This window comes from Ictalurus furcatus, chromosome 2 (genome assembly GCF_023375685.1).
Source record: "Ictalurus furcatus strain D&B chromosome 2, Billie_1.0, whole genome shotgun sequence".
In the NCBI taxonomy this organism is placed as follows: domain Eukaryota; kingdom Metazoa; phylum Chordata; class Actinopteri; order Siluriformes; family Ictaluridae; genus Ictalurus; species Ictalurus furcatus.
The window spans coordinates 18,836,600-18,861,691 of NC_071256.1; the positions used below are offsets into that span (position 1 = coordinate 18,836,600).

The 25,092-nt window shown below is 40.8% G+C and overlaps 1 protein-coding gene across 4 annotated transcripts; it reads right to left on the bottom strand.

Moving 5' to 3' along the window:
* Window positions 1-1,570: 1,570 nt before the first annotated feature.
* Window positions 1,571-24,862, bottom strand: usp7 (ubiquitin specific peptidase 7 (herpes virus-associated)). Of its 4 annotated transcripts, none has more exons than XM_053652090.1 (31): window positions 23,893-24,862; window positions 20,923-21,027; window positions 18,133-18,331; window positions 17,120-17,258; window positions 16,901-16,989; window positions 16,710-16,818; window positions 15,700-15,830; window positions 14,982-15,036; window positions 14,802-14,882; window positions 14,594-14,684; window positions 14,309-14,391; window positions 14,103-14,212; window positions 13,265-13,421; window positions 11,314-11,458; window positions 10,604-10,734; window positions 10,351-10,485; window positions 9,639-9,740; window positions 9,403-9,508; window positions 9,204-9,296; window positions 8,988-9,055; window positions 8,797-8,897; window positions 8,550-8,703; window positions 7,708-7,775; window positions 7,464-7,572; window positions 5,247-5,324; window positions 5,027-5,127; window positions 4,683-4,782; window positions 4,439-4,558; window positions 4,105-4,176; window positions 3,565-3,655; window positions 1,571-3,004 (listed from the first exon to the last, which is right to left on the bottom strand). In XM_053652090.1, the coding sequence occupies exons 1-31, from the start codon at window positions 23,975-23,977 to the stop codon at window positions 2,898-2,900; spliced, it is 3,315 nt and encodes a 1,104-aa protein (XP_053508065.1). In that variant the 5' UTR covers window positions 23,978-24,862; the 3' UTR covers window positions 1,571-2,897. The 4 variants fall into 4 exon arrangements, with proteins under 4 accessions (XP_053508065.1, XP_053508056.1, XP_053508074.1 ...); XM_053652081.1 differs by having other exon boundaries at window positions 13,244-13,421; XM_053652099.1 differs by lacking the exon at window positions 23,893-24,862 and adding an exon at window positions 23,272-23,602 and having other exon boundaries at window positions 13,244-13,421.
* Window positions 24,863-25,092: the final 230 nt, after the last annotated feature.

Here is a 25,092-nt window from a genome sequence, read left to right on the forward strand (position 1 = left end):
GCTCTGCTACAATGATTTGCACATCAATGTAATTGAGAATCTCGGCCTTACCATTAAAAACAAACAATTTTATGAACTGAGTGCTGTCTTTAAATGTTTTCAGTATCATGATGAGGAAAAAAAACCAATGCCATTTAATGTCAATTAAGTTCCATTCCACTTTGGTTTGGTTTAAAAAAAAAAAAAGAAAAAGAATCAATAAATAATCATCTGATTTGGTATTGTATCAGAGACGAAAACAGACCTGCCATGTTTTATAACATTTTGCAGTGGAGCTTCACATTTTAACAATAGGGTTTATTGAGAAGTTTGTTCTTTGGTCTTCTTGGCTGAATAAAAACAGCAAATGAGCCTGGAATAGAATGATTGACACTTGTGCAGGTCTTTTGAACTCTCCAAATATTAACTGAAACCACACCCCCTTTAAACTAATCTCACATTAGTATCATTTCCATACTAGGAGGCATCCTCGAAATGGGGAATGATTTGAGGTCATTAAAGTGAAATAAAAGCTATCAGCATGTGTTTGACTTAAATAATATTGTAGTCTAATTAGGATGACAGCAAACATTCAAATGAAAAAGGGCACTTTTTGGCCAGAAGGGGGGGCAAACATTTTGACTTGGAAATATAAACTTAAGTATAATAGTAATTAGTAAATGATTAAAGGAGTTTGCTCATTTGTGGTGGTACAAAGTTGAGAATGTGAATATATACTGGGTTTTACGGTAACCACCAGGATGAGGAAGGGAAAAAAAAAAGCTGCCGTTTGTCCGTATCAGATGTTCATGATGACACGAAATGTTTACATGCACACTTTATTAATAACGGGGTAAACAGAGACACCTCCACCACCAAGAAGTCACTAATTTGTATGCTAGAAATACCCTTAAAATATACTTCCAGAGAAAGGAAATAAACTATTAAAGGAAAGCTATTTCAGACATTTGACCTTGTGGTGACCTTGTAGCCTGTTTGGATCAATTCCAAAACCTACATCGGTTCATCTGCTGGTTACTGTGATTATTCCATATAAATCCTGTAACATTCAAACACTCGTCCTTGAAATTTCATGCTAAGGGAAACCACAGACTGATGGAAACCTGAAAACATAACGCCTCCATGTGTGCATGCAAATTTTTCTAGCGTCTTTAACTTAACTGTACGAATTATTCCTCTTTGGAATTGTTTTTAAGTCTGCATTAAGACTTCTTAAACGTCCCGTACTCAGTTAGTCATGCTGATGTTGAACAGCAAGTGCAGAATGAACATTCATTTTGGTGGGAGGAGAAAAAAAAAAAAAAAAAAAAAAGTGTGACTCAAATACTCAAAGATAAAATTATCCAGATTCGCAAACGTAGCAGCCCAAAACGTTTTTTTTTTTTAATTGCAGCATTGAAGTGCCAATCAGCATAGGAAACCGGTCTTTTCAGGATCACAATGTTCCATCAATGGTTACAGTAGCTTTTATAGAAAATTTTATTCAACATACATTTTTCAGCAAAAAGGCAATATACAGGAATAGTTGTTGTACACTGCTGCTACACGGAGGAATTAGACTGGGGGGGGGGGGGGGGGGGGGGGGAATCGGAATCAAAAGACATGATCCGCATCTGCACTCAAAACGAACTGTAGCAAGTAGTTGAGAAAAATAAAATAAAACGGTGTCCAAAATAAAACTACACACAATGAATATGAACATCTGAATCGATCTGTACCCAACAAAAGTGTGTCTTTAATTTTACATGTCCATTCTTTTTAAATATACACAATTTTAAATGTTTGTCTTTACAAAGCAGACTACGCACTCGGGAGCACGCCTCCTTCTGTGCTTAGAAACAAAATAGGGGGAAGGAACAAAACAAAAAAAAAAAAAAAAAAAAAAGAAGATTCATTTTTAATGCTGGTTTCTCTACATCCTGAACCAGTCTAGCAAAAGTCTGCAGCCTCCTGCTAATATAGGACAAATGTGAAGCGACACCGCCTCCAATCCCATGGCAAAAACCTTAGAAGGATGAAGGAAGTTGGAAAACCAGAGCGAGAGAAAGCGTAAGAGGGCTTGGGGGGAGGGGGGGGGGGACACAGGGGGCCTCGAGGCCAAAGCACGGTCAAAGATTACATTTTACCAGTCAGGAGAAATGTAAAACCTTTGATATTAAGTGCCAACGTGCAAAATGAAGTACAGACGATTCATTTCGTTTGTTGTTTGCTTTTAAAACGATGCTGTGGATCTTTATTTTTATCATACAACTTTTTCCATGAAAGATACGACTGAATTCTTAACTGAGCTAAGTGAGGATTGTGTAAACATAGAAGAAAAAAACAACAAAAACAAACTAGTTTTGCACTAAGGAACGAGAAAACATGGAACTGCTTCAGAGTTCCAGCAAGCTTTAGCCATCAGTGGTGTCCTTTTTGGTTAAAAGTTGGTTAAATATCCGACATCCATCTGTTCGTCATCCGTTTTTTGTGTAAATGGCCGAACTTTTTCTGTCCTCTTCCCTCCCTCGCTACGCACGCAGCAGCTTTCTTGCCATAACAATTCTTTAAAACCAAAAATTAAAAGGAAAACAAAACCAAAAACGGAAAGAAAACAAAACAAAAAAAAAAAATACACCTGTCTACAAAGTTCATACTGTTCCCCCATTTGTTAAAATTCAATTCATTCTCCCAGACAAAAAAAACAGGCAGGTGACAGAAGTCAAATCAAAGAGCTAAAGGAAGGGGGGCGGGGGGGTCAGGGGAGAAGAACATGATGAGCAGGAACTCTGATTTGCTGAAGACTTCATAGGCAGGGCCTGTGTAACCGCAGGGCAGGTGGTAAAAAGTGGTGCGCACACACACACAACTTCTGGTTAGAGTCTTTAATAAGGGGCGGTTAAGGTGGAGACGGCACATCAGTTGTGGATCTTGATAGCCTTCTCCAGGTATGTGTAGCGCCCTCGCTTCGGCGCTTTGTTGAAGTGGTCGAGCCCTAACCAGGGTCTCGGGTGGGACATGTTTCCTGCAGAGGGGGCAAAAAAAAAACAAAAAAAAAAAACAAAAAAAAAAAACAGCAACAAATATTACACCTTCATGTGCAAGATCCAGTGACCAATAAATGAATGAATAAATAAATTCCTGGACTTTCAGCAAATGGAGTCTCTTTTTTTTTGTGGTCTGTTTAAACAATAACTAACCGGAACTGTTATCACACCGAAGTTCAATCATTTCCTGTCCAAGCACCTCCCCTACTGAATTATTCCACTTGCACAAAAAATGAGCTGTTACTATAGAAACGATAACTTGGTACGACAAGTGATTTGCAACTGCGCTACTGTCAGAGCCGCTGTTAAAGAAAATAAATGAACACCTTCTGCCCAACCAGAATCCAACAGTGTTACACTAGGCGAAAATGAGTACTAGGCTGAATGTGGTAGCCGTAGCTTGCTTCTAAACTGACCACAAGGTGGAGAGATTTAAGCCGTTCTTTAAAGCCAACTCTAAGTGACACCAGTGAGCTGTAGGTCCTTTGTCATGTAAGGACATGGGACGCAGTACTTAACAGCTAGCTTAATGACATACCCGGCTGTGGCTCGAAGTCCTTCAGGTTCACTTCGTAATCGTCCTCGTTGATGTACTGGTGCCGGCCCATCATCACGATCGCAAATTTAAACTGAAATGCAAAAAAATAATTAAAATCATTATCAATCATTATAAAAATGAAATGCACATTAACAAGCCACTACGAACTAATGTTAAATTATAGGAGCTCTCCAGGTAAGCTAACCCTGGCCAAATAGGGCTGAAGTATGTTGGAAATTTGGAACAATGTGCACACACACATGCTCCACAAAAATTCAATTAGACAAAAGAAGAAAAAGAAGAAAAAGAAGAAAAAAAAGAAAAAAACTCAGCCTTCAGTAGCTGTGCCATTTTTTGTTTAGTGTCCCCCCCCCTCAAAAATAAGTAAAAAAAAATATATACTTGAATATCTTAAAGATTCACCTGAAGTTTTAGTATGTTAAGTTTTATAATCTACATTACAAAAGGCAAAACAAAACATTTCTCCCTAGTCCACGTCATGCAGTGGCTACGTCTAAACCAGCAGACATTATGATTTACCTTCTCAAACTCTTTCTCCTGGATATCCAGCATGCCCTGGATCCTCTTCATCACCTCTCTGAAGGGCTCGGCCTGGACACAGCACAGCAGCGGGTTAGCGTTAATGCTCACTAACTGATAACGACACACGATTCTGTTTCAATGCTCCTGCTAACAATGTTATGACCAAATTTATTCATATCCTGGTTGATAAATGAGGCAGAATGGGCATGGCATGAACATTAACGTTTGTGCTGCTTTGATTAGTTTACTCTGTTAGCTGGCTATTCATTAAGTCAATATGGCTCCTATATCGTCAAACATGAACCCACACATTCACACAAAACTAACACACCTGACGAATCTTTAGCAAGAACGGAATTCCAAAAGTCCCGAAGACCTCCTTGTGGAAATGTGCAACTGGAATCAGCATCTCGTTCTCCTTATCCAGGTCAACCTGGTCCAGAGGGATTTCCTAACGGACACAAACGAGATTCCAAATATGCACTTTCACAACCTCTGCAAGCACACATTGATCGAAAACGGGGTGAATCTGGATTTACAGAATGAAGCAAGGAGAGGCACAAATAAGATCTCACCTCTATTCTGAACGTCCGGCTGGCTGCGGGAGATAAACATTCTAGCAGTTCGTCCTCTTGGTGAACCCCAATAATTTTGTAGCTTACGATTTCTAACAGCCTACGGGAAAAAGAGGACAAAAAGACAAGGAGCTCAAAAGGAGGTTCAATATAAGACTGATGAAAGCAGTGACAGGCGGAGCGAAGGAGTGAATCGGATTTAATGGCGTGCTTCAACATGAGACACATACTAGGAAAGCAACCGGCATCGGCTTTTCATTAAAATGCTTCTGTAAGAGCGTTCTACAGACCCAAGGACAGGATAAACGAAAGCATGAACACTAAACACTAGCAGTGGTTTATACCGGAGCTTCTCGGAGCCTTTGTCTGAGAGCTCCACGGCCTTTTTACATTCCTCGAGAAGGTCTCGAACGCAGCCATGCTTGTCTGGATATAGTGTGATCTCCTGGAAGACAGAAGCAAAAACAGGAATACAGCTTTATGACTAAAATAAAAAAACAGACTGGTTAATTAATTAATTTACAGGAAATTAATGTGGGATGCTCCTCGAGGAACTTTCTTTACCTCCTCCCGAAACTGACTGTTGAGCCATATGGACTTGAAACTCCTCCGGTTTTCAAAGTCTGTGATCTTCATCTTGAGCTGCGAGAGGAGACGTGAATTAATCAGAGGACCGGAGCTGAACCTGCACGGTGGGGCTCAGGTTCCTGTACAGAGAGCTCCGATTGCTACGTCCAACATGTCATGCTATACAGGAGCACTGTCAAGCATGGCATCGAGCTGCTTATGACGATCATTCTACTCTGCTTTACTCACTCATTTATATTCAAGACACCATTAAAAGCTCAGACTTCAAAAAATAAAGCTATATTTATAACTGGTATGTTGGTACTCATGTAGCCTATGAATCACTATTTTAATTCGCAGGTCCTCTGTATGATATTCATCACAAACTAGTAACAATGAAAGACATGACCATGATACCACAGCGCTAGTTACAGTGAGGGGAAAAAAGTATTTGATCCCCTGCTGATTTTGTACGTTTGCCCACTGACAAAGAAATGATCATTCTATAATTTTAATGGTAGATTTATTTGAACAGTGAGAGACAGAATAACAAAAAAAAATCCAGAAAAACGCATGTCAAAAATGTTATAAATTGATTTGCATTTTAATGAGGGAAATAAGTATTTGACCCCTCTGCAAAACATGACCTAGTACTTGGTAGCCAAACCCTTGCTGGAAATCACAGAGGTCAGACGTTTCTTGTAGTTGGCCACCAGGTTTGCACACATCTCAGGAGGGATTTTGTCCCACTCCTCTTTGCAGATCTTCTCCAAGTCATTAAGGTTTCGGGGCTGACATTTGGCAGCTCGAACCTTCAGCTCCCTCCACAGATTTTCTATTTGATTAAGGTCGGGAGACTGGCTAGGCCACTCCAGGACCTTAATGTGCTTCTTCTTGAGCCACTCCTTTGTTGCCTTGGCCGTGTGTTTTGGGTCATTGTCATGCTGGAATACCCATCCACGACCCATTTTCAATGCCCTGGCTGAGGGAAGGAGGTTCTCACCCAAGATTTGACGGTACATGGCCCCGTCCATCGTCCCTTTGATGCGGTGAAGTTGTCCTGTCCCCTTAGCAGAAAAACACCCCCAAAGCATAATGTTTCCACCTCCATATTTGACGGTGGGGATGGTGTTCTTGGGGTCATAGGCAGCATTCCTCCTCCTCCAAACACGGCGAGTTGAGTCGATGCCAAAGAGCTCCATTTTGGTCTCATCTGACCACAACACTTTCACCCAGTTGTCCTCTGAATCATTCAGATGTTCATTGGCAAACTTCAGACGGGCATGTATATGTGCTTTCTTGAGCAGGGGGACCCTGCGGGCGCTGCAGGATTTCAGTCCTTCACGGCGTAGTGTGTTACCAATTGTTTTCTTGGTGACTATGGTCCCAACTGCCTTGAGATCATTGACAAGACCCTCCCGTGTAGTTCTGGGCTGATTCCTCACTGTTCTCATGATCATTGCAACTCCACGAGGTGAGATCTTGCATGGAGCCCAAGGCCGAGGGAGATTGACAGTTCTTTTGTGTTTCTTCCATTTGCAAATAATCGCACCAACTGTTGTCACCTTCTCACCAAGCTGCTTGGCAATGGTCTTGTAGCCCATTCCAGACTTGTGTAGGTCTACAATCTTGTCCCTGACATCCTTGGAGAGCTCTTTGGTCTTGGCCATGGTGGAGAGTTTGGAATCTGATTGATTGATTGCTTCTGTGGATAGGTGTCTTTTATACAGGTAACAATCTGAGATTAGGAGCACTCCCTTTAAGAGTGTGCTGCTAATCTCAGCTCGTTACCTGTATAAAAGACACCTGGGAGCCAGAAATCTTTCTGATTGAGAGGGGGTCAAATACTTATTTCCCTCATTAAAATGCAAATCAATTTATAACATTTTTGACACGCGTTTTTCTGGATTTTCTTGTTGTTATTGTGTCTCTCACTGTTCAAATAAATCTACCATTAAAAGTATAGACTGATCATTTCTTTGTCAGTGGGCAAACGTACAAAATCAGCAGGGGATCAAATACTTTTTTCCCCTCACTGTATATTAACAATCCGAATTTCCTTTTAAACAAGTCTCGTGTGTTTACATAAACCATTTTATTCTGTGTTCCCGGTTTCCCTTTCCATTCAGAACTCAATTGCAAATAAAGACAATCTGTATGTCATCTCTTGATAAAAAACCTAAAGACGACGCTATGCGACTCCGATGAGCTCACCTGTTGGTAGTAGAGCTTCTTGGGCTGCCGTGGTTTGAAGAACTGCAGCAGGTCTCTGAGAGTTCCCTCGTAGTTGTGCCTGAGTGGGTTTCCCGGGCCGTCCCTGTACCTGTCCAGCATAAAGAGGACAAATAAGGTTAAAACTAGTTATTGTAAATATTAACCGTTAAATCCCCATCACTAGTTATGACACAGTGAACATGAGAAAATGAGGGACATGAGGGTGAGACGTGAGCAAACTTACCCTTGTGACTTGAAGAACTGTAGGAGCATGGGGTCAGTGTTTAACCTCTGTGCAACAGTCTTTGCCACCTACAAATAACATTAAAAACATATGTGGAAGTGAACAAGGGAGGCAGTCTGCTCAGGAATGACAAATCTTTTGCGTGTCCAGATGCACTGAAGCAAACCAGATAAGTGGAATTTTTGGACTTAACTTGAGCTGTAACATAAGGAGCAGATCACAGCTTTAAAATGTTAAATCAGCTGCTGCGGGTCAGTTATTGGGTTAAAATTAGGGCTGCAACTAATGATTATTTTCATACTCGATTAGTTGGCCGGTTATTTTTTCGATTAATCAGATGGGGGCGGGGCAAGCTTGCAGTACCATTTTTTTGTTTATTTAAAATAAAATCCACAGCGTTACAAATATAAACTTCGGACTAAAACTTTACAGAACTATTTGTCCAAAACAGAAAAGAACCCACACACACACACACACACACACACACACACACACACACCCCCCCCAGAATATATATTATTAATTTAGGACTGTAGTTTAATTGGGTGCTTTTTGTGCACCCATAAACATAATGCATAAATACTATAAAATAAATTTATTTTATAGTATTTATGCATTATGTTTATGGATGCACAAAAAGCACCCAATTAAACTACAGTCCTAAATTAATAAAAACTCACTTTCACTGCACCTTGTGGTTTCTGTTACTCACTGCCTTTAGGAATATTACTTTACTTGTGTTTACTTTTGATCATAGCGCGCACACCCCCCACCCCTCTACAGAGTTCTATTTATACTCCATCTCTCACGCGGTCAAGGTCACTTATTTCCACAAAACCAACCTGGAAGTAGTTCATTCTGTTGGATAGTGTAACAACGAAGCCCGGGTCGTTGTGGATGGTTTTGTCGCAGAAGATGACGTCCACACGGTGGTACAGGTCTCTGAAATAGTCTTTTGCTGTCGGAAGCTCGCTGGCGTCGTTTTCTGGGTCATCCCTGTTAAACAGACGACAGGAAGAGTCATTAACCTGCTCCCCCCCCCGAGAAACTGAACAGAAACTCAAAGCTGACTGAGGAGAGAACGCGTACTTCTGGAACACAATTATGTCTCCGTCCATGAGCTCGTCCAGAGCTTTATCCAGGGAGACGTCGAAGTCCTGTATCCGCTCCGTTAAATTCGGTTTAACTTCCTGTGGATTACAGGGATAAATCACAGCTTAACAAATTAGCAAAAACAATACAGGATTGAGTAACACAAAATGCAAAAAGAAAAAACATACCTCATAGAGGAGAAGACTAGTTCCCTGCTGAAACCCTGCTCTTTCACACATGACAGGCAGCAAGTCTCCTGATCACAAGAAAGAAGAAAGAGAGAGAGAGACAGTCAGCTTTCCACCTTTAATACTGCACCTGAGCTTTATATCTTTAATTAGATAATTTAAAGAGACACGAGTGTTGTAACCTAAAATCCATCCCACAGTAGTTATGTTACTTACGTATTTTACAGGATATAGGTGTGTAGATATGTCCACAATAATTTAAGCTTCTGGTTTTTGGGTCATACATCTTCAAGAACAACATGACATCATCTGAAAATTAAAGGAAGAAAAAGAACATTAAACCAGAAGACTAGAGGTAAATGGAGGTGATGAAATGTTTTCAGAGAAAATTCAGTGTGTGTGGTGTCACACTTACGGTCTTTGTCGAACTTGGGTAATGTCGCACCACTGGCGGCCATTTCTGGATCTACCGTTTCCAGAAATATTGTCCAGGGGTTCTCGTTGTCGCTCAAGTCAATCATCTAGTGAGTGAAGCACAGCAAAATCTCGCTTAGGCACACACACACACACAGACCTGATATGTAATTCTACAGGCAACAGAAGGATACGTGAAGAGCCAAACTATTTCCATGGCTTTTGCTAATCACTTACAGACTTGTTGCAGTCTGCCTCATAGTCCAACATGGCTGGCCGCTTGGTGCCATTGCTCCTGGCCTGCATGGGCCACAGTCGCATCTGGTCCTGTGGGAAACCCTGCACACAATCGATAAGACATTCAACACCAGTTTGAGTAGACCGAGCACGGAAGCAAGAGATTCTGATCTGATCTGGCCAGAAGGAGCCTGATTTAACTACAGTGAAGGGGCCTAGAAACATCAGTACATCTTTACCCTTATGAATATGCATGAAATTCAAATGAGAAACACCATCATGTCCTCTTTCCCTGCATATGACTGGCTAAACTGCAACTACTACGGTTAGTGAGTGTGATTTGAGCATCAGTTTCAATTTACATCGTCACTTAAAACAATTTGTTCTATTGATTTAATAAATCCTTTTGATGAATTTAACAGCAGACAACCCCATCAAAATAAAGGCTGACACCTTTAATTATGTTTACTAAAATTAGCCATTTTATCACAGCTCTCCTGTCCTCTGTCCTAAAGACTTGGTTGGAAAACTAAGTTTGGTGTCCCAGGTTGCATTAACAAGACAGAATTTCCTTACAGGGTCAATAAAGTCTTTGTACTGAGCAACTGCAGAAGCTCTAAAGGGCACAGCATGTACCATTGTAGGGACAGTCAGAGTGCCAGCAGGTAAACTGAACGGGGAAGCCTGGTGAGGCGTGTGCAGTGGAACTCACCATGGTCTGAGAGAGGTTCTGCACAAACTCGGCCAGGGTGGAGCTCTTCAGCACCTTGAACACGGTGTACTTCACTTTCTCCTCGTCGTACATGTCGTTGCCCTGGTGCCCACAGAACTGGTCCTCTGTCACCATCTGCAAACACACAAAAACAAAACAAAACAAAACAACTGGCAGATCCATCACAAGCTCAGAACATCTTTGATAACTTTCTGAAATCAGACCAAAAAAACTGAAAGAAACATGTTCTCACCTGCACTTGCATATAGAGATGAGCTTCCTGGCGCTCCTTCCGTTTCTGCGCCTCCACCCGTTTCTCCTCCTGCAGTCTCTCCACCAGCTGCTGAGGGATGTCCATGTCTGTGACCGGCTGCAGCACCTCACCTACACACACACAGTTTATCCCCGTGTACTGTTATGATTATCTAATTAAGGGAGTAGTGTGTAATGGCCAAAGCCCTCTGCTGTCTGCTAGGTGAACTGCAAGCAAAACACTGATCTCTACCCTCTGTCCTAATCATCTGCTATACCCAAGATATTTTCGTGGATCTATTTTTACTTTGGTTACCAGTTTCCCACATTACCCACAATGCTTTTCAACTACCTGTTGATAGTGAAGTGGGATTTGGCCATCACTCATCATCTAAGCTGAATCTCTGCCGTAATCCAGCGCATCAGTTATATAGCTGCATTGCATTCGGTCTCCACTAATTCAACACTGAATTTATCATTAACAATTAAAATAAATTTTGCCTACATCGAAACCTGCACAACCACTAAAATCTGAAAGAGAACCATCTAATCAGAGCAACACAGAACACTTGGATCGGCAGGTTACGTAACGGAGAGTTTGGCGCTCATGTGCTCTCCTGTCTCGATTTTGTGCTCCGTAACGAACGGACCATCACGGAGCAGCTGGTTTCAGTCAGTTTAAAGGAAACTGAAGAAATGAAACCCACTTACTGAGCTTAGACTCTCGGATGTAGACCAGCATGTAGGCATTGGTGCAGTGGCGCACGGAGAGGTCGTCGTCGTGGCCGCCGTAGTTGTGTTCGATGGCCTCTTCTTTAGTGCATCGGGAAACGACGTCATCGTCGAACTTGCACCACTGGTGGAAAGGGAAACAACTTAATTCCGCTGGCATGCGTTCTTAATATACACACAGACCATGTTTTTATGCAAATGTTAAATTACACTTGGATGAGGAGCAAGAGAAAGCACAAAGCTGTGAGAAAACAACAATAACGACAACGCTTTCATGGGAACGCTACCTGTAGTAGTGTTGTGTCTTGTCTTGTGTAAGGTCACACTTTAAAACAGCTGCCATTTTGAGGACAGAATAGTGGACTAGGGCTGGGCGATGTGAAGATAGAACATCAATATAATTCATTTTCTAACAAACAAACTTTGACTAGAAATTTTTTATAGATATCATGATGCATACATAAAATGTCCAAGTATCATGATATATTTGTCATCATATCCGTCACTCTTACTCTAGTCAGCTCTCCAGAATAACGAAGGGGGTGGGGGGTAATGCACAGACTGTCACTGCTAATTGAAAGGACAACGAACATAATATTACCTTCATTGCCAGGTCGCAAATCCTTTACATGTCCTTGCATTTAAGATATGGCTTCCAAGTAGCTTTTAAAAGGAAGTTAAAAACTCTGTGGGCTAAACATATACCAGCTTTCCACAACATTAAGAGCAACTATAAAAGTGTTCAAATAAAAAGTCAAAAAATGCAAGAGGAACAAACCACTTTGGGGTGTGCTGTTACAGGAAAATAATCAATATCGAGGTGATGGTTAATAAGCGTATGATTTATTGACCCTTGCACTGAAGAGTATGTAGACCTCTCCGATGTTATATACATCAGACAATAGAATATAGACATTGCATCACAAGACAATTATCTGAAACTCTGTAATTATTTATAACATCTTAAAACTTTTTATTAAGTAAAACTGTTTTACAGATTTCTGCATCGCTTTCCAGCACTTCAGACACAACAGCTGTGTTTGCCTGGAGCTCTTTTGAATACATTCTTTTTACACCACTTTAACTATTTGCACAACAGCCATAGGGGGGAAAACAATATTTTGCGTTTCAATTGTGGCTGATTAACACTAAACAAAAATACCCCGACATGCTTAAATAATTACACTAGACCAAAATGTTTGTTTCTTTGTTATTTTAACACCATGGCAGCTTCTACAGCCATTTTCATGGCGAGAAATGTTTAAGGAACTCTAACACGTTGTTAAAATGTATTTTTCCTAAAAAAACCCCTCTAAAACTGCTATAGGTTTGACCATTAAACCAAAAACTAATCCCAGAGTATAACACAAACAAGGCAAGGTGCTGATTATGTAACATGCAGCAAACATGACAACAAAATACACAGATCAGAACTGTAGATGTTTACATATTAGAGACTTTAGACAGCTGTCAGTCTGTACAAAGAGATGCAAAGTCACAGTGTATTTATGATCTCTAATGGTAAGACTGTTTTATGCCTTCAATTTAAAAAAGCAATTATATTACGAATATTAAAATATCCAAATGGTTTCTACCTCTTACGTATTGGTCGAAAGGCCATTATACCACAGTGCTGTAGGTATTATACCTAGATGCTGTTTGTTCATTATACCTAGATGCTGTTTGTTCAGGTGTTGTTTACATTAATGCTCTTGTTCCCATATCTTACCTAGAATGTGTATACAGAATACAATTGCTGTTGTACAAGAGGAATAAAGCTCCTTAGGATGTGCTGTTAATGTAAAATAATCAACTACCTGGGCAGTGGTTTCTAGAGCGACGCCTGTCTTGGGCTCTAATATGTTCATCTATAATAACCCCCCCCAAAAATAAGGAAATGGGTCCTCACTATTGGTTCCGTGACACTCACTTTGCCGTCTCCTTTGGGGTTGAGATAGACGACGTAATGGCCGCCGTGGTTGTCTCCGCTGTGCACCAAAACGGCGTGCAGGATGTAGTTGGCCGGGTCCTTTACATCTGGTTTCTGCAGGAACTCATCCAGTGGTAACTGATCGGGAAACTCGAAACTGAGGACGCAACGTTACTCATCACCACACACACCTGGACTCATATCAGCAAAGAAAACTAAGCTTATAGCAGCTACAAACTACTGAGTTAATGACTGCTGCTTAGAGGAGTCAATCGTGAGGTTATTTTTAGCGTGGACCTCGCTCCTTGTGCGATACACACTTATACTTACTAACAATAAACTGGAGGATTTGATTCATCTAACGCACAAAAGAACTCCACCACTCGCCATGTGCCCGAAGGATAACGCTTTAGCATATTGGTTTGGGTCCACACTTGTAGTAATCAAAGACCGCAAACATAAGAAAGGTAATTGACCGGCTCAGGAGTGCTGATGATTGGTCAAATGAGAATCCAGCTACTGATTGAAAATTACATTACAATTTTTCTTAAAGGATTTAGCTTGCATATTCATGAGCAACAGTGTTAACGGAAGTTGCATTCACATTTCTAACGCATAGTAAGGCAAATGGCCTCCTATTCACTATATATGCTCACCTCAGAGTAGAACAACACTTATGAAGCTACGTAGTGCATTGTAAGTGTTGTCCCTTATATTTAATTGTATCCACACTATTATCTCTGCAGTTTTAGGTACGTACAGTACACTAGTGTACAAATCGAAGATTTCTGGGATGCAGCCTGCACTATTGTCAACATAACAGCATAACAGTTCTTACCGGTCATTGATCTTAATATTTTGGTCAGTCTGGGGATCGTACATGAACCTCATGAGCTGTAAGTGCAGGATGGGAGGAAAAGTGAGGAACTTCACCCCCTTCTCAGCTTCCTGTAAAACAGTACCACGAGTCAGGATCATAATGTGCTGAAAGCGTGCGAGTGTGTGTGGGTGGTTCAATGGAGAGTCTCAGAGCGAAATGTGCACCTGTAGGCCGTGCTCCCCTGCATCGTACTTGTTATCCCCATCGAGCTGCTCCACTGCCACATAATCTTTAAATGACTCAAAGACTGCAGAGATTTAAAAAAAGAAAAAAAGATGACATGTCAGAACAGCTGTGGTTGTTTATCACCTTTCACATTTGGAAATAATAGTCATGTGTCCACAACAAAATAAAATACAACACAGTATATTAAAGTACCTGAACATTGCGGTGTACAATGAACTCGCACTAAATATCATTGTAAAGTTGGGGAGAAGGGGGGTACTCACTGTTTTTCTTTCCTTTTATGCTGAGCTGAATATCGTAGTAATCCTCTATTCGCTCAGATCTATAATCCACGTGCTTACACTGGATATAGGACTACAAAACACACGCAGTTATCAATTCACCTCAACAGAAAAAAAAAGAAAGAAAGAAAGAAAAAAAAAAAAAAAAAACAGAGAACACAGAAAAAGGGACAAAAGTGAGCCAGCTTACCACCATCTTTCCTCTGAAGAGCTTCGGGATGGTGCCTTCCACGCATGTCCCCTTCATTTTGTTCTCGACGTTGTCCAGAAGCTGGAATGGAGAAACGCCTTAGCTTCAGTTTGCACTTAGACGTTAGGAGTGAGAATATTTCTGTGTGGTGATTAAAAACCTCATGGCTCTGAAACTCACCACTCGGCACAGCTCCTGGACATCGTGCTGCATGAAACTGTCCAACGTCTCCCACCTGACCAACACACACACACACACACACACACACACACACACACACACACACACACACACACACAGTGTAACTACACAAACAGCACAGAGACGTGCATTGGATACAAGCATACAATATAAAATATGTTTTATAAGACAGACATCAAATATATAAAGAAGAACATCATGGATGCTCACTGTAATTTTATTTATACCAATCAATTCGATTTCCTACAATATAATGCCTAAAACCACTTCAAAATTGGAAAAAAAAATCACTTTTATTTTTTCCAATATACATCAGGCTCGGTCCATCACTGATGATTTAAAAAAGAGACAAAAAAAACCCCCACGTTCACTTGCTTTTTATTATACACCTTAATTACTGCCACATTACATATATTACTGTACTTGTAGTAATTTTATTCCATTTTAACACATTATATATTGTTAAATTTTATGTGGAAAGTTCTCTTTTCATAACTACTATTATTTGTTTAATTATTATTTACCCATTTTACTCTTATTTTTGTCTACCTAACTTGGTACTTCATACTGTAAAGGACTTTCCATTTTAAGGCACTATAAAGCTTAATACTATTATTCCTAATATTACAATAAATTATTATTACTACTACTGTTCTTTTTATTTTTATGCATAATGAGAAAACAAACGTCCTCGTACCCAAAAGACTTGGTCAGTTTTTTTGTGCCAACGGGCTTATCGCTGTGCTGGAGTTCGTAGAAGACCCTCTGTAGCGCCAGGGGAACGCTTTTGGAGGAGTCGTCACCCTCGGTGGGCATCATGTAGACCGCCTACGAGAAAACAAACCCCAAAAATCTTAAGATAAACCCCAAACACAGAGGACCATTTTACACATACCATTAGAACCCCATAAGAAAGAATTACAGACGGCATAGGATAAGAACTCAATTCCTAAATGTTTCCGCTGAACGAAACTTGACATAAGAAAAAGAGCTCTACTTTCAAGAGCAGTAAAAATTATTATTTATGCACAAAGTACTAGATGCCAATAATTTTGCACACATTTTTTTCATACTTAGAATAAATCTAGGTCAACTAAACATCAAGTTTTCTCTCACTATCTGTAGGATTACACTAAATAATCACAAATCTTTTACGTAGAACTTTATACCAAGCTTGCCAATAATTATGGAGCACACTGCAGGTCAACTATGATTCCACTTTCCTATGAGTATTCAGACAACACGGTGTTAATTTCTGCCATATTGGATTTTCAACCATTCTGAATTTTTTTCAAAAGGTTTTCACTTCTTTTCCTACAAATTTTGTCCAATTGACACCAAATTTGGATCACAGCATTGTGAAACCAATCTGAACAAAACTGGATTTTTGATATACAGGTTGATTAGTCCATAGCACGCAAACAAAGTCCTCAAACAGGAAGTGAGGGCATTTCTTGAACAATAATAAATAAGCTTATAGAGTCCATTTGCAACTTAGTATGGCTACCAAAAACAGGAAGCAGGACCATATCATCAAAAGTTTGCCTTTGGTAACCAGCACTGATGGTCCCATTAGTTTCTAGACTTGTTCTATAGCTAAGTAGTTGAGCCACAAAGTGCCTGGCCCCCCCCGAGTCCTGCCTCACAGCCATTTTATTTCAAACGTACTCATTCGCAGTTTGACATAAAGGATGATTTGTTTCTCACCCGCCGGAGCTGGTTGGTGAAGAAGAGTGTTTGCAGCAGACTGTTCATGTAGCACGTGGCACCTTGGTTCTTTAATCCTACGTATCCAGTATGCTTCTTTGAATCCCATCTATACACAGAATTTTCATAATTATTACAATTTAATGGTAAATAAACACAACATTAAAACTTCTATGACAGAGTTCACGTACGCGACACCATGAGGAGCGTCGGCTTGGACCGAAACCTCGAATGTGACCTTATCGTCTTCCACAAAGCCTCTCTCTGGGTCGGTAACATCCTAAAAAGCACAAACGCACACCTCGATGAGTCTGAAGGCTCAAGAAGCCAATTGTTATCAAGGAGAAGTGGGAAAAAAAAAATAGTTTGTAAAAAACGTTTTAAAAAATAAAATAATAATAATTACTTACACTCCATGACATGAAGTTGGAGAAACCCCAATCATTTTCTTTGTGGAAGAACAGGTGGCTGATGCGCCGGCTGAACGACTTCTCGTCGTCCTTATAGTTGATGATTTTCAGCATGGCTTGAGCGTGACATGACCATGACCTAAGAAAAAACGGACAATGATGTTCAGATGACGAGTAATTCTGAGTAGCTTGATGGCTTCAGCATGGAAATATCTCTGAAGTGTCAGATTTGTGGAAAAAAAGAGAGGGTAAGAGGATTTACATAAATAAATAAATAAGTAAATGAGAGAGAGAGAGAGAGAGAAGGGAAAAAGGGAAGTGGGGGGGTGGGGTTCGCAGGTCCAGCTACAACATAGCATCTTGTCCCAAATATTGAACATTTATGAAATGTTGCTGTGGTGTAAGAGGAATAAAACACTTCAGGACATGTTATAGCAAAATAATCAACATCAAGGTGGTCACAGTAACTCCGCTTCATCAGGCGGATATATTATAGTATACGGTAAAGATCCTCCATTCCAAGATCTTAACACAAATGCTAAAAACACCAAAACTATATTTGTGGTAAATTTGTGAGAAAATAATTATAAACTTAAGTCTTCCAGTAGCCCCTTGGCACCTTTATTCAAATGAGAACCGTTTATTGTGCAAGGCAGACAGATTTCCGTTGGATATTGCTAATCACGACTGCACATTTATATGATGCATCTTCATATCTAGAAAGTGATGTATTGGCTATAATCACAGTTCAAGGAATTTGTTGAATATTCAGCTCCTGCACTGTGATCTCATCCAGCTCCCGATACTGCTAGCGCATTTTAAATGTCGAGACGAGCAGGAATGCTTAACCGTCAGCAGCATTTACACACCACGAGTACACCCAAAATGCCAAAGAGAAGTGTGTCAGCAAAAACAAGCGCCTGGCTGCAAGTTAAAAAAAAACAAACAAAACAAAAACAAACTGCACCTTTCTGTAAGCTATAAATGATAAACCTGAGCCCGCGGTGACTTACGTGGAGTCGGACTCGGCATTACACTGCAGGAAGAAGCCGACGCTCTTCTGGTGAGGCCGATCGGGATAGAAGCGCGGCATCACCATGATCTTCCATGGTAGGTTCCTTACGAAACACGACGGGCTGAGCACCGACTCGCTGAGCCGGCTGAAGCGCTCCACCACAAAGCGGAAGGTGGCCTCGGAACGCCAGCTTGTATCTGGAGTTCAGTAAAGTGTTACAGAAAATCACAAACACTTCGTTTCATCTTCAAAGTCAGGAAAAGTTTATAAAAATAGTGTGTTTTCCGGCATGCGTGTTATTCATGTTTAGCGATAGCGGTGTGAAATATTGGTTCAAAAAACACATCTGTCAGTGTGTATGAGACTCTGAAAACCTCCACAAAGCCGACTGAGGAGAGTGTGTTCCTTTAATTAGCTAATTAATCTCATATCTTCAATACAAAGGAAGCGCATTAAAAACACCTGTTTTTGCAGGTGTTGACAATACGGTAGCCCAGGCACCTGGGACAAGTGTCTTAATTCACCGTCATCCGACAGATTTAAAAACAACAAAGATAAACCATATATCTTTATAAACTACGTGGTTAGGAACCACCGAGTGTAATATTACATACTACTTAATTATTTACAACATACACACTATGCATTTTCTCAGCCTCTGCATCATATTTTTGGGGATTTTGGTCAACGTATTCCCATTGACTCCTGAAATTTTGGACACCCTGTGTAGCCCTATTCGGACAAGATTAAGTTTACATGGGGTGCATTTCCTATTTTACAGACGCTCCTCTGTGACTTTACTGCCATCCGGATTGGCCATGTTTGTGGTTTTCCCCTCATTTTCTATGCAGATGTTTCTGAAAAAAGTGACACTGCTGCTACTTGTCGTACTTAATCTTGTAGTGTGTGTATCAGTGCCCCTCCAACAAATATTGAACACTTCCTGAGACGTGAGAAGAAAAATGGATGCTTCTTGGATACTTTGTGACTTTTTTTTTTTATTGTAACTGTTGCTAGAACTTTGATTCGCTCCAAACTGAAATAAGCGTCTCGTCTCTACCCCAGCGCGTCTTAGACTTCCATGCTGTAAACGAGGCGTAATCATACAACCGCCTGATGCAAACATCTGGGTTCGTAGAAAACACAAAGTGCCCCCCCCCCCCCCATCACCGAGGTGGCGTGGAAAAAAAAATGCTTACAGCCATTCCCTGATAAACTAATCCGATGCGAATAGGGCTTTTCAAACAAGAAAATTTTTCATTTGGTGGATGTTAAAAGTAACGTGCATGATGGTAATCAAACACTTCTGGATGCTGTACAGGATGTGCTTCCAAAATCCCACCGCCTGTCGACTGACACTAAAATGATCCACATTACACAATTTATTGTACAAGTAATTTGAGGACAACACTGCAGCTCACAGCCTAAACGGCTGTAAACAGGACCATAGGTTACATTACGCTGGCTACCACTTTCGAGTGATTCATTAATCCCCCGCCCCCTTCCCCCGCAAACCATTTCAGGGTATGTAAATCGTTCGGGGTATTAATATCTTTTGTGAGTTCTTACTGATTTTGCTAGTCACTTCAATTGGGATTGAGTGTTTCCAGATTAAAGCATGGCCAAAGTCCGCCAAGGCTCGCTTATAAATTTAGGATTTGTACACTCCACTACAAGTTCACACCAGCAGCGATACGCCAAAGCAGCCTTCTTCTGAAAAGACTCCTTTTTGATTTCTGAGTCATAAACAATGCAAAAAAATAACGTGTATTTGACAGTATAAAAGTAAATAAGTTAATATTTCCTACAAACAGAGGTTTAATATTGTACACAAACTGTACTATAGATTCATCATAGCTTCTAAATAAATAAACACAATCTCACAGTGTCTGAGCCAAACATGACTGAAACATAATGAGCCCCGTAGCAGAAATGGAGCTCCAAGTCAGTTAAAACGCCCAAGTCCCATGGTCTTTTTCTAGTGCACCATACTCAGAGGTTGCGTAACTAACACACACAACGTGGAGCTATCGGACTTCACATGTGCATTTGATTCTCATCTTGTGTGACCATCGTGTGCTTTATATATTTTCACTCTGAGGGCTGTACAAAAAAGGTAACTGAATTAGATACATAACTAATAGAATGTGGATATCGCACCCATGATGCACGTGGTCATATTTTTTGCATCGACTCCTAACGAAAGTTGTGCATCAGTTTAGCGGCGTCACCGCTACAAATACGACAGACAGACAGTGGTGAGCATTTGTCACACCATCCTCTTACTTTTAAAATGAAAATGGGAAACAGCTTTTTTCAGATTTTCCTCCGTGTGTGATATAAATGCCCCCTTAAAATTATCCTTAAAAAGAAAATAACTAATTTTAATTGTCTCATTTTTCAAGAATAGAAATCAAATATTCACGGATTCAGATATGAAAACTCGTAACTGCAGAACATTTCAGCATGAACAGCATCAACCTGGAAGCTATTCTTCGCTCTGTTCTCTGGTTAAGATGTGTAACTCTGGAAATCTGTTTTCATAAACAATTTGATAAAAATGTGATCAACGTAAGCAGAAGTAAAAGTGGGCCACGGTGTCGTCCTCCTTTACAGTCACCCTCTTGCTATTTTTAAAAAGTATGTAACAAACTATATTAGTTGGGTGCCAACGCTGATTTTAAATTGACTCAGTAGTGCTGATGAACATCCAGGTTGTTCAAGTTCACTCGTTAATTTTAGCCACGAAGAGAAGAGAAATACAAGAGCTTTTAAAGTTCACGCTCACCGTCCTCCATGTCTTCTTCTGTGTTGTTGTGTCCATCTGCCATTGCCACATTCCCGTTGATGACTGGATTTTGAGGAATTCTTGGGGGATCATCCGTGTCCCCAGCTGAGGGAGAGTCAGAAGAGGAAAAAAAAACATCAGGTGTGTAATGAAAAAAGCTCAGCGCACTTAACACACAGAGGACTGTGATAATATTTATATTTCCCCCCAAAAGGAAAAAAACCCCAATACACTAATGAGAGTTTTCCCAGCTCATGACGTGATATTATGATGAGGAAATGCACAAAGATGAACAGACAAACAGTAAGGAGCCAGCAATGTATAACCTCATCTCCATCTCCTCTCACAAATTTACATTACAAAAAAATTAAGTCAATCCTTTTCTTATGACACTATGTCCTGAAGTGTTTTATTCCTCTTACACCACAGCAACACTTCAACAACTCCAAACTTTGCGTTGACGTTGGAAAACTCACAGCTTTACGTCTGACACTGGAGACTCCTTGCATAAACATTATACAAACATCCTCAGCTGTTACTATAGGGATGGTAACGCATTGTGATTTTCAGCTGCACTACTGTCAGAGCTGCTGTTATAGAAAACCAATAAACACCTCCTGACCAATCAGGATCCAGGATTCAACAGCTCTGTGGTGTAAACAAACATCACACATGGTCAAAATTCTTAAACTACCAAACACACAATCAACAGATTTGTTAGTGCCTAGTTTTAACTTAGATTTTAAATGATAAAATAACATCCAGAGATGACATGATGGAAGAAGCCATTTAAACCTGTATACACGGGCGGAAGAAACGCCCCCCTGCATGGAGCATGCCAAAGACCGGTATCTATCGCTACACACCCATGATGGTGATACTGAAAGAGGAGAAAATATGAAAAAATAATTAGAAATGTGGATTAAAATAAATGCTATAGGCGTTAAAAATGGCGCTACAACAGCACGAGCAGAAGCTGTGTCAGTGAGTGAGTGACGCGCGCGCCATGGCCTTGCCGCAGCCTCATTATTAGCCTTAGCCTCGTCAGCTAACACCAACACACATCACTCCGCTTAATCTGTTTATAAACGGTCTATAAACAGACACCGGCGTGACAATATCTTATCGGTGATGCGTTTCGGAGCTGATCCGCTCGTTACACCTCCTTCCTTCCTTCCTTCCCTCCCTCCCTCCCTCCCTCTCTCCCTCTCTCCACCTCCGCCATGACTCGCGCGAGATCAAGCTAACATCACTGCTGTTATTTTTTTCCACCTCGCACACATTACTCACAATTACTAATTGTCGCTTTAACATATAATACACGGGAAAAAATATTCAAAATAATACCGAGAATGTGTTACTTGTTACTGCGTCGTCTTCCAGTTGCCTCAAAAAATATAAACAAACGGACGTACCGGAGCAGACGCGGGCCTCGCGTTGCTTAATTGATCGGTGAGAGGAGAGAAAAAAAAACGACAGTTATTTTTCCCCATCCGTATTCGACAAACCCCGCCTCCTGCTCAATGATTGGCTTTTTTCATCTTGTTGCGCGCTGCATTTGCCGCGTCAGCCAATCGTAGCGCAAATCTGGATAATAAGTAGCCAATCCTAAACAACAGGGGCGGGATTTGTCCGAGAACGGATGGGGAGAACGTACAGTCCGCCATCTTGGAATAAAAACGCCAGATACACTCCCCCTTGCTTTGCTAGTCAGCTTGTTATGCGGCTAAGTGAGGGGAAAAAAAACCATGAACGATTACGAAGTAGACATATATACAAACAAAATACAAAAAAAGTGAATGAAATCTAAAAGTATTTTTTAAAGCGAGTTTGATTGGTTTACCAAAAATAAATAAAACTGAAATAAGGTGAAAAAAAGCAAAGCACCGCTAGCGTTTACATGTCCATAGCTGGTCATAAACACAAATTTAGTTAATTACTTGTTATTTTATTCTGTTATTTATAGTTTGTTTAAACATTTTATGATTTAATTCACAACTCAAACCTGTAAACCTGCACAACATGCTAGCCGGCCTGGTTTCTCATCTTCCCCCCACCTCTTACACAAGCTTTATATTTATAATTAATTAATGAATTAAGACAGTAAATAAGAAAAAGGCTAAACAGGTTATTCCACTCGCAGTTCATTTTTGTTTTATTTTCATTTATTTCATCTTACATTCATTCGTCTATCTTTGCTTGAAGAAAAACTCGGATTTCCCTGCGGGCGGCCGCTAATAAAATAAAACAAACTGTACCGCAATTAACACTTTTCAAAATCAGACACGTGTTAGTGTTTGAGTTAAATCAATTAATTTATCTTGGAAATGAAATAAGAGTCATAAATACTTGTTTGTAGTCCTGGAACTGCGTTCATTCTCGCTAACTTTGCTTAGCACCACGTTTGTTGATGTAGCCCAGAGCTAGCGTTAGCTTTATACATGATTTAAATTGAATGAAAAAATAAATCCAAGAAAGACAACTACATGTGTTACACAAGTTTTCGCTTTAGCATTATTATACAATATTATATTGTCTACATTTATTTATACATCCCCTACCGCTATCTCACGTTAATGTTAAATGCGCTGCTATGCTAACTAATACATCAAACTAGCCAGTCAAATGATTAACATGTATATAGATATAGTAATAGATTTAGTAAATATGAGTAGTGCCTTAATACGCTAATAATGTCCCCCCCCCCCCAGTCCAACTCTGATGTAGGCTAGGTTCGCTAGGAAAAATCCAGCTAGCGCGCTAATCAGGTCAAAACACACTAGCTAGCGCGAGAGCTAACAGTTTAGCTAACTAGCACTGTAGTAACACCAATGTTTACAATACACTGGATTGTTTTTATGTACACACACGTGACCAAAGAAGTTGTGCTACATAAAAGTATTTATAAAAATGGTTATATTTATTATAAAAGCTTGGTGGGAATAGTTTTAGTATTTAGAGTGTTTCTACCTTCCATCTCCATATCCTCGGGCTCGCTGAGCTGCTGCTCGCCGGCTTTCTGTTGCTGCTGCGTCTGATGGTGGTGATGGTTCATGTTTGTGATCTCACGGTCGGTGCCGTCGTCGTCTTGGTTTCCCTCGCCCTTGTCCGGGTTGGGTTCCGTAGCGAAAGGGCTCCTGGGAGCCGGAGGATGCGGGTGCGTATCGGGACTGCGCGAGTAGGGCCGGGCCTGCGCTGACGCGACCTCGGCCTTTCCTGAGGTCGGCGCCGGGGAATGAGGGAGGGAGGCCGGCGGGGGCGCGGGCAGAGAAACGCGGACGTATTTGCTCGCTATTCGCCCAATCTCGGCGCCTTTTGATGGGAGGTTGAGTGAGCAGCGACAGTTGGTGAGCTTAAACTCTTTAACCGGGCTCCAAAACAATAACAACAACGGAGGCCCAAATTATGAACGGGGGGGGGAATCAACCGTTTCTAAGAGAAAACAAATACCCTGTTTATAGCTAGCTGATGCTAGTTAACGTAAACTAGCATAAACGTTGATTAATACACCAAAAAAAAAATACTAATTAGCGAGTCATGCAATTTCTGAGAAAAATGTTTAACTTCCCTCGCAATATTTCCAGTCCGTATGCTCCTCCGATTGTCCCTCTTCTAGGGGGGAGCGGCGAAAAATGCAATCCATTCAAACCGGATTGTTAATTTAAATCCGCACTCATTTAGAAGTTTAAACCGACAAAAGACGCTCGCGCTGCTCTCTCGGACGTTAGCGCGCAGAAAGCGAACACAAACCTAACGCATCGGTTTCACTACAAGCTGCACTTCAAACGTTTTTTCTCAATAAAACTATATATAATATGTGTATGAATATCTATTATTTTGCCCGGTGACGGCCAGAGCGTCTCTCTCACGCTGACTCTCTCTTACCGCTCCCGTTTGGTTCCTGATGTGCAGCAAGAGCTAAAACTCAAAATGGCGGTCGCGCTCCTCTCTGAAATGTCACATCCGCACGGGGATCTAAACACTCGCGCGGGCTCGATTACAAACGCATTTCTTATTGACCAAGTAGTGCACTAGGATAGCGCGGGGAAGCCGTTATTTCACGCCCTAGCTAAATCACTTGTATAGGGAATACAGCGCCATTTCGGATTCGCCCCTGCACTGTGTAATAGCGTTACAGTTAAATCCCAGTTATATTTTAGAGAGCGTAAA